This window comes from Branchiostoma belcheri, unplaced genomic scaffold (assembly GCF_001625305.1).
Source record: "Branchiostoma belcheri isolate BF01 breed outbred unplaced genomic scaffold, Haploidv18h27 scaffold238, whole genome shotgun sequence".
NCBI lineage: Eukaryota > Metazoa > Chordata > Leptocardii > Amphioxiformes > Branchiostomatidae > Branchiostoma > Branchiostoma belcheri.
Window position 1 is genome coordinate 269,640 of NW_017803841.1, and position 9,859 is coordinate 279,498.

The 9,859-nt window shown below is 43.3% G+C and overlaps 1 protein-coding gene across 1 annotated transcript in view; it reads right to left on the reverse strand.

Moving 5' to 3' along the window:
- The window catches only part of LOC109470873 (adhesion G protein-coupled receptor L3-like), a gene marked incomplete at its 5' end in the record, with an annotated part of 5,206 nt that extends 1,673 nt beyond the window's left edge, over nt 1-3,533 (reverse strand). Inside the window, 5 exons of the mRNA XM_019769954.1 lie at nt 156-292; nt 721-790; nt 1,803-2,086; nt 2,743-2,861; nt 3,240-3,533. Of these exons, the coding sequence (XP_019625513.1) occupies nt 156-292; nt 721-790; nt 1,803-2,086; nt 2,743-2,861; nt 3,240-3,533 (904 nt within the window). The remainder of the gene's footprint in view (nt 1-155; nt 293-720; nt 791-1,802; nt 2,087-2,742; nt 2,862-3,239) is intronic.
- Nucleotides 3,534-9,859: the final 6,326 nt, after the last annotated feature.

Consider the following 9,859-nt stretch of genomic DNA (forward strand, 5'->3'; position numbering starts at 1 on the left):
TGTTGTTGTTGTGTGTGTGTGTGTGTGTGTGTGTGTGTGTGTGGTGTGTGTGTGTGGTTTTGTGTGTGTGTATATATGCATGTATGTATGTGTATGTGTGTGTGTGTGTGTGTGTCATTGACGCGCACGCGTGTGTATGTCTTTTTCATATCTACCTCTTAACTCTTTCTGTTTCTTTTCTTCTCTGACCAGTTTGTACATGACCAAGATGAAGACCAGCAGGTTGAACAGTAGGATAAGACCCGCTGGGATTAAGAAGGCGTAGATCAGAGGTTCACGTGCCAGCCAGCAACTGTAAATAGATAACAAACAAACAAAAATTAGAAAACAGAAAATGTTTTTACTCCATGTAGCTTTGGTGTCTGGAATATGCTTACCGTCATTCGTTCTGAACCCACGCATCAAGACTGTCAACATAACTCATGAGAGCAAATTACGGAACCATTCTGCAAAAATGCAAAAACATAGTGGAGTATTTGACTCACAACTTGCACGAGGACATTACCATTATGCACCTAAAGTAAACCATGGGTCTAGTACGCGACGGAGATTCGGCACCAGTCTGTACAATTTGAACCACCGGGGCATACACCTATTTTTTTGGAAGGCGTATTGGGTTCCTTAACGTGTGTATGGTGTATCTCATATCTGTGACATATCCTCAAGATCAAAAGCACAGCAGTGAGACTTCATTGCCACATCTTTGAAAACATTACTTACGATTTCTCCATTGTATAATTGTAGAGACTTGAGGGCCCAGCAGTTGACAGCGTAGCAACAAGAGGAAAGCCTGGAGAAACATGTCAAAACACTCTAAAAGCCAGTTCCACGGTCTTCGCCAAATGACGTTACCCTTTCTTTTCCCACAAACAGTTTTATCGTAACAAAGTTTGACATTCTAGTGTTTCCTTCTGGATTTTGCAAATGAGGTCCTTATTTGATAAAGTATGTTTGGTTGTGTTCACATTCATTTAACCCAAATACCCCAAATATGAAATTCCAGGCAGTTACCAGTTTGGAAATATAACATTTTCTCATTAAGTATGCAAATTAAGTCTTCATTTACATAATCAATATCTGCCTATATTTCTCTCTTTCTCAATTACATATGCAACAGGTTTGAATAGCCCTTTCATGAAATGCAGCTGATTTATAGAATCTCCTTATTAATTATGCAAATTCCATCAGGATTTGCATAACTGTCATTTAATTACTTCAAGCACAAATTAAACTACCTACACACCGAAACTGACGACGATCCACTAACCGGTTCTTGAGTTACCCTCCTTTAAATATTTTCAACAAACTCCCCTGCATTTCCAGAACAAATTACTAAGGGGCCCAAACTCACGTAACTTCTTCCCCAGCACAAGAGCTACCTACCATCAATTTCGTGACCCTAGCCTTTCTAGATCATACTAAAACAGAGTTTCACTGCAGTAGCATAACAAACCGACAGGGGGTCCAAAATGTAATCATTTTGGAGTGTCATCAATACCTACCCACCTAGCAAATATCAAGACAATCAATTTTATTTAAGCCCTTTCTGTGTTACTGTGTTTACACACACACACACACACAGATCGCAGATAGAGAGAGAGACGTGAAGTAGCGAAGGTAATGAACCTTTTATTTCTATTTAAAAAAAGGCTGAATAACTACAGGAGCTAAAATGTATCAATAAAATATATAAGAATTTGAAATATATAAACTATACCAGGAAGTTAATGACACCCACCATATGCGTGGACCAATTGGAATTGAGTACCAATTTTAGATGGTTATGGGAAGAAACAACTCACCCCACGCTACAGCTCCAGCCTTGACGACGAAGTTCTCAGAGACATGGTCAAACACTTGCACAACGGCTCGGTACAAGTTAACGGCTTCCACTGCCATCCACATCAAAGCAGCCAATAGGAAGTAGTGTAACAATGCTGCCACAGCCTTACAACCAATGGGAGAAGCCGTGCGGTTGATGCCAGCGAGGAAGATGACGAGAGTGGCCAACAGAGCCACACAGAGGTTGATGAAAGCGTGTCGCTGGTTCTTAGCATGACCTGTTCTGGTTCGGCGTTTGTCTCTTCTGGAGTTGGAAATACATACCAGAACATGCCATTGTTATACTAACACTGAGTTTGTATTTCCTGTAATTAGATGATGTAATGATGTAATTAGAACCACGTGATTTCTACGTGATTGAGGCCCGCGCCAACTTTCATCTCCCATAACGCCTGAACGGCTTGCGCTATTGACCTTTAAATTTAGTGACTTTTCCTAAAATATTTTTGGAAACAATTTCATATTTTAAAATTACATAAGTGACATTATGACATGCAGTTTTGATAGAAAGGAAGTGTAATTAAACATTAAATCCATGAAATTTCTAAGTTTATACCAAATTACTGAATTTTCCAAAAACTGCCTTTCAGAAACCCTTTGCCATGGCAACCCCAAAATCTCTAGCTTGTCTAATCAATATGAAAAAAATATATCTAAAAAATATGATGTCAGATATATTTTTTGAAAAGTCGACAAATTTGATGGTTCTAGCGCTGTTCAGGCGGTATCCGAGATGAACGTTAGCGGAGGGCCTCAGAAGCCACCACCCCCGTCTGAATAGGATTAAATGTTATTTGCATCATCATAAAATACTTTCATATATGGCATTAAATGGTTTGTGACCCGGTATAAAATGATTTTTGTTCTTGCGTCCAGCCGCTCAGACATAAGATTGCTCACCTTGTGACGATAAAAGAGAATAGAGTCAAGACCAGACAAACGAAGGAGACGACACAGCCCACAATAGTGATGATCTCTAGCGGTTTCTCATGGTCTCCAAAACCCTCACCGGACACATCCTGAATAAGTAACAATCCAAATGTTAAAAATGTATATAGCATATATAACGTCATGTTCTTAAATCGTGCTAAACTATGTGTTCATAGTATTACGTGAAAAAAAAAAGTGCATTAGCAGGCAAGGATCGTCACGCAAAATTAGCAGTTGGAAAAAGCCATGTTCTTTAGATTTCATCATCAACTAGTTGCTGTCTAGTGCCCTCACAGTATTGTCTTGTTATCTGGAACACGGTTTAAATTTGATATTCAGGAGTAATAATAAAACGTGCAGATGTATTATGAAATCTATTGTGATTTTTTGAGCTGGTTGCTGGGCAGTTCACCATCACTGAGCAGCAACATGCAATGTACTTAACAACTGTTTGTGTTGTTACTTACAAAGATGATGGCGAAGTTGGTGAGGTGGTTACAGGCGCACGTGTACCGTCCCATTTTTTTGCCCTTGCTCTCACACCCTTCAGTTGACCACGCGTCGGCATCAAAGTCCCAAAACACACATTTGACCTCCCTCATATCTTCAGGAACAAAACTCCCCTGTAAGGGGACAAAGGTGGTGATAACCGGTTCGGGCAGGTCCTTAACACGCCTCCCTGCGATTCTGCCGCCGATGATGCGGGTTCCCACGGCACCCTGGGAATGGACCGTGGCACTCTGGGACGGCCCCACGGCACCCTGGGAAAGTTGGACGAACAGGCTGCTGCTGTTGTAGAGAGTGTAACTCAGACGGACATCTGCGAGGGGAGCAAATAAAACTCTCCTTTGATTTTGCCCACTAAATATATCTATACACTGGGCAAAATGGCTACGGATCCCGGCAGATACCGTCGCATCCGTCAAATCGATCCGTCACGGATGCGGAAGATTTCGAACAAATGCGAACAAATGCCAAATCAGTTAAGGATACGACAAAATCCCCAACGGATGTGATACCGTATCCGCTCGGATAGCAGATACACTATGGATACGATGTTTTATATGCTCGAATCCCTAACTGTAAACGAATACGGATATATCATTTGCACGAATCCTTAAATAAAAACATTTGCAAGGATCGAGAGGAATAAACTTTTTCATTCACTCATTCAATTTTCTTATTAACATAGACAGGTTTGACAGTGCCCACTCTATCAAAGAAGTACATTGGTGGTTATAAGGATCCTGTCAGATCCGCGTTCCGTATCTTCTACGAATCCGCTAGCCAAATGAACGACCAGGGATCCTATCAAATCCGCTATCCGTATCTTTACGGATCCGCTAGCCGAACCCACCACCAGGATTCCTATCAAATCCGCTATCCGTATCTTCTACGAATCCGCTGGCCAAATGAACGATCAAGGATCCTATCAAATCCGCTATCCGTATCTTTACGAATCCGCTGGCCCAACCCATGACCAGGGATCCTATCAAATCCGCGTTCCGTATCTTCTACGAATCCGCTGGCCAAATGAACGACCAGGGATCCTATCAAATCCGCGTTCCGTATCTTTACGGATCCGCTGGCCAAATGAACGACCAGGGATCCTATCAAATCCGCTATCCGTATCTTCTACGAATCCGCTGGCCCAACCCATGACCAGGGATCCTATCAAATCCGCGTTCCGTATCTTCTACGAATCCGCTGGCCAAATGAACGACCAGGGATCCTATCAAATCCGCGTTCCGTATCTTCTACGAATCCGCTGGCCAAATGAACGACCGGAGATCCTATCAAATCCGCTTTCCGTATCTTCTACGAATCATACGGATCGTAATCATACGAATATACATATCTTCTATGACCAGGGATCCTATCAAATCCGCGTTCCGTATCTTCTACGAATCCGCTGGCCAAATGAACGACCGGGGATCCTATCAAATCCGCGTTCCGTATCTTTAGTCCGGTTGCCAAACCCCCGATTTTTGGAGAACCTTGCAATGCGGTCCATACAAAGTTTTTTTGTTGTTTCTATATCTCTGAGGTGTGCTCTTTCAGAATCTGAATGATGCCACTCTGTCATCCTTGGGCAATTCGCACAATATGCAAATTAAGGTGGCCATTACTGAAAATCCAGTTTTCGTCAAAATCTCAGTAACTACTCATGGTATCAGAATAATTTTGGTGTCTATTCCCATCTTTTGAGGGATAACAAATTAAATCAAGCCATTTCAGTAAAGATAGAACCACTATTTTTTGCTAAATATGCAAATTTGGGCCGCGCAATATGCAAATTAGGGCGGCCATTACTGAAAATTTGTTTTTCGTCAATATCTCAGTAACTACCCATGGTATCAGAATAATTTTGGTGTCTATTCCCATGTTTTGAGGGATAACGAATTAAATTAAGCCATTTCAGTAAAGATCGAACCATTATTTTTTGCTACATATGTAAATTTGGGCCTTGTCTGTTATTGACGCACCTGGCTGCCAGCAAGGAGGGGTCCTAATTCCGACCCATGTTTCATGCAAACGCACATGCCTTGGTATAGTTTATCTGACCCAAAACCTGTTCAATATTGAAAGACAATTCTACGTTTACTTAAGTCTAGATGGCAGACGTCTTCTAGCATGAAACGCCGCTTGCGTATGATTGTAGACACTGGTTGTTGGTTAGCTCTGGCTCATATATCTGTGTTGGGTATGAAGTCCTGTCGTTTGATGCTTAAGATCTTCCTCACGCATTCACTATCAGAAGCATCCAGTGATTCCAGTCTCTTTTCTTGGCTGATTTCCACATAGTAGGTTTCAAAGCCAAGCTGGTTGAAGGCTGCTGAGGCCTTTCCAAGTCTACAGTCTAGCTCATTGTCAACTGTCCTTTGTTGTTGATGGAGCTCCCAAGGTAGGTGAAGTTGTCCGCCACTTTCAATTTGTTCTCGTCAATGGTCACACTTCTAAGAGGAGCGTGTGTCCCTATCAGCATGTTAATTGCTTTTGGCCCTGATGCTGAGCCCAATGCTGTCTGCAGACGGACTATGTTGGTCACTAGGGGTTGGAGATCTCGGGTGTTTTCCGCTATGTCGCAATGTCGTCTGCAAAGTCAAGGTCGGCAAACTTTGTCTCTGGAACCCACTTTACCCCCAGCCCTTTTCTCCTGTTGCTTCCCAAGTACCCAGTCGATAGCCACGGGAAAGAGGATCTGTGACAGGACACAACCTTGGAGGATCCGTCTTCAAACCACCAGCTGTATCTAGATTCCTTCAACCGTCCGTACACAACACTTCGAGTTTCAGTATATCTGTTTAACTGTATACATAAGTTTACTTGGCAGTCCATAACTGTACATGATAAAGAGGGACTTTAGATGCTATCAAACGCCTTGCAGAAATCAATGAATCTGATAGCTAAAGGGGTTTGCAGTTCAGCACATTTCCTCCACCGCAGGGTGAAGATCTGCTCAGCACAGGATCTCTTTGAGCGAAAGCTAGCTTGTTGCTCGCAGCTCCCAGAGGACCTTGCCTACTGCATCTCTCATGCGGTTCAGGAGGCATTTGGCATACACCTTCACTGGTATAAAAAAGAATTGTCACTCCCCTTAAGTTATCACATTCATTCAGGTTTCCCTTCTTTGGAATGCACACTTTAAGCCTATGTCACAATTGAAGAAAGGGGCCCGCTCGGCGCGTTTTCGGCCTGTGTTTTGGCACTACCGAATTCGGAACGGGACCTGGAAGGCAATAGGCGGGGTTCCCGACGGCTGCCGGCCTATTTTTTGGCCCCGCGACGTCGCCAAATTGATTTGACTCAACTTAAATCACTTCAGGCCCCGGCGGGCAAGGTACGCCGAAGCGACCCCGTAACCTCACCGGACCAAACCGTAACCTAGCCGCCGGGTCACGCACAGACACCTGTCCAAGATTATGAAGTCACGTGTGTTGTTCTGTGCTAGAATTGTTCAGAAGAAGGTAGTTATAGACAATATAGAGGGTACTGTGCTGTTCTCGACATAGCTACATCATCAGTCAGTCAAAGTGACCATACACGGGTCTGCGCATCAACCAGCAGGGCCGAACCCACCATACCAGCCACAGGCGTACCAGCCTGGGACCTGCCAGGATCGCCCCTTGACCCAGCCAGGGACCCTGTAGCTGCCCGGCCGGAATGCAAGAGCACCCTATCGCATCACGCACAGGTCTGACAGAAGACTGACTGGGCACCGGACGGGTCCCTAACAGAAACCGGTCGTCAAGGGGACCAAAATTTGGTGAATTTTACATAGAAGCCGCCTCAGCGCCCCGACAGGGAGCCGTAAAGGAAAATTCAATTGTGACCCTGACAGCCGGCGTACGCTCGGCTTCATGACGCCGGCCGGCGTCTACACCGAGAACATGCCGAGCAGGTCCCGTTTCAAATGTGACTCCAGCTGAACTACTGATCCGTTCTTCCAGTCCTCCAGCACTTCCCTGTGATCGCCGTTGAATGCCTGCTTTATTCCAAGGAAGGCGTACTAGGGAAGATGGTTATGGTTCTATTAAAGCGTTTGCGATGTACGGCGATCAAAAAAGCATCCATCTCACAACTAAGTCACCCTCGGCTTTAAGCATCTCTGAAGTGATGCCATTCATGCCTGGTGACTGACTTCAGCTTCGGAGATGTCCTCGATCTCAAAAGGTAATGGGTGTAGGTGTTCATCAAAGCTAATGCTACTGAGGTAGTGCTTGAGCGGTTTAAGACTTTTTGAAAAGTATTCTGCCCACCTGGCAAGCTTGTCCTCCCCTAAGACAGTGGTAGGGTCCCATCCTTCGCCTTAATTAGGACTGTGCACTTTTGAGCGGCCGCCGGTCATCTTTTTGGAGATCTGTTAAGCTTTGGTCCCAATTGTAAAAAAAGTCCCTGGCGGGTAGTTCCCGGGCTGTTTTTGACACTTTCAGGCGTGGGACACCCCGCGGCTACCGGGCTATTTTTTGGCCTGTCCGGGAATCAAGAAGAATTCAACTCTGACTTAAATTCTAAACGGGGCCACGATGACAATAAAATTCAGGACGTCAAGTTAGCGCTTTATTCTGCCTGTACACAGACGCTGGTAAGGCACAGGTGTGGGCTTATGAAGGGTCTAATATTTTTTTTAACAGATTGTATCATTTATTAACATTCCTATCAGTGTTCAGAGGTACAGGCGCCCATGCTATATACTGGTTAGTTTTTGCATAATTTGCATTAAATGTTGGTGTGATTAATACTGGGATGGTTTATTCTGATTATCTAGCCTTACAAAACATGTGTATAGTACAAATGTATGTGTATTGTATCCAAAATTATTGTTGATACCATGAGATTTATTGAGATATTGACGAAAAACAGATTTTCAGTAATGGCGGCCTAAATTTGCAAATTAAGCACAAAAATATCTATTTGATCTCCACTGAAATGGCCTTATGCTCAATAGATATTCCAGAAAAACATGGGGAAAGACACCAAAGATATTATAATACCATATGTAGTTACTGAGATATTGACGGAAAACAGATTTTCAGTAATGGCCACCTTGATTTGCCTATTGTGCGGCTTTAATTTGCATATTTCAGCACAAAAAACTGGTTTGATCTTTACTGATCTTTACTGGCTTAATTCCATTCGTTATTCCTCAAAACATGGGGATAGATACCAAAATTATTCTGATACCATGAGTAGTTACTGAGATATTGACGAAAAACAGATTTTCAGTAATGGCCGCCCTAATTTGCATATTGCGCGGCCGAAATTTGCATATTTAGCAAAAAATAGTGGTTCTATCTTTACTGAAATGGCTTGATTTAATTCGTTATCCCTCAAAAGATGGGGATAGACACCAAAATTATTCTGATACCATGAGTAGTTACTGAGATTTTGACGAAAACTGGATTTTCAGTAATGGCCACCTTAATTTGCATATTGTGCGAATTGCCCAAGGATTACAGAGTGGCATCATTCAGATTCTGAAAGAGCACACCTCAGAGATATAGAAACAACAAAAAAACTTTGTATGGACCGCAATGCACGCTTATCGGTCTCTGCCACCAGACTACTTCTACGAATCCGCTGGCCAAATGAACGACCAGGGATCCTATCAAATCCGCTTTCCGTATCTTCTACGAATCCGCTGGCCAAATGAACGACCGGGGATCCTATCAAATCCGCTATCCGTATATTTACGGATCCGCTGGAGAAATGAACGACCAGGGATCCTATCAAATCCGCTATCCGTATCTTTACGGATCCGCTAGCCGAACCCACGACCAGGGATCCTATCAAATCCGCTATCCGTATCTTTTACGAATCCGCTGGCCCAACCCACGACCAGGGATCCTATCAAATCCGCTATCCGTATCTTCTACGGATCCGCTAGCCCAACCCACGACCAGGGATCCTATCAAATCCGCTTTCCGTATCTTCTACGAATCCTCTAGGCTGATTATTGACAGAAAAGCCTTGTGGTATCTAGGGATCATGTCAAATGTCCTTTGTTAAATCTTCAATGGATCCTCTGGTGCACTCCATGGCAGACATTCTTCGCGGATAATCTGCGCTGATTCTAACAATATCCTGCCCGTTTATTCTATAACGTGTTACACAGCTTATTATTTTATTGGTCCAGTCTTTATCCAACCTCATTAACACAGGGAAAGCATGATATATGGATGTATCATAGAAGATAATTATATAATTTGACGTTATAGTTGAGAATGAGCGTGCGCAAAGCATTTTCTTCATAAAAATGATCATGATATATGGCATGATATATCGCGACAACTTTGTAGGTTGCATAAGAATGTCTCAACTTCGGGCTTCTCATTTTGCGAATTCCAATTTTCAGCCAAAAATGCTTTCTTGTGTCGTTTATGCAAATGATGCCGTAACATCACCAATTCACAAACATGACATCGGGGGACATTGCGGCACCTGATAAAAGTCGTTTCGAGCGAAACGCTTGTCATTTCGCGAATTCCAACTTTTCAGCCAAAAATGCTCTTTTTCATTCATTTATGCAAATTAACATCACCAATTCGCACACATGACATCGGGGGACATTGCGGCACCTGATACA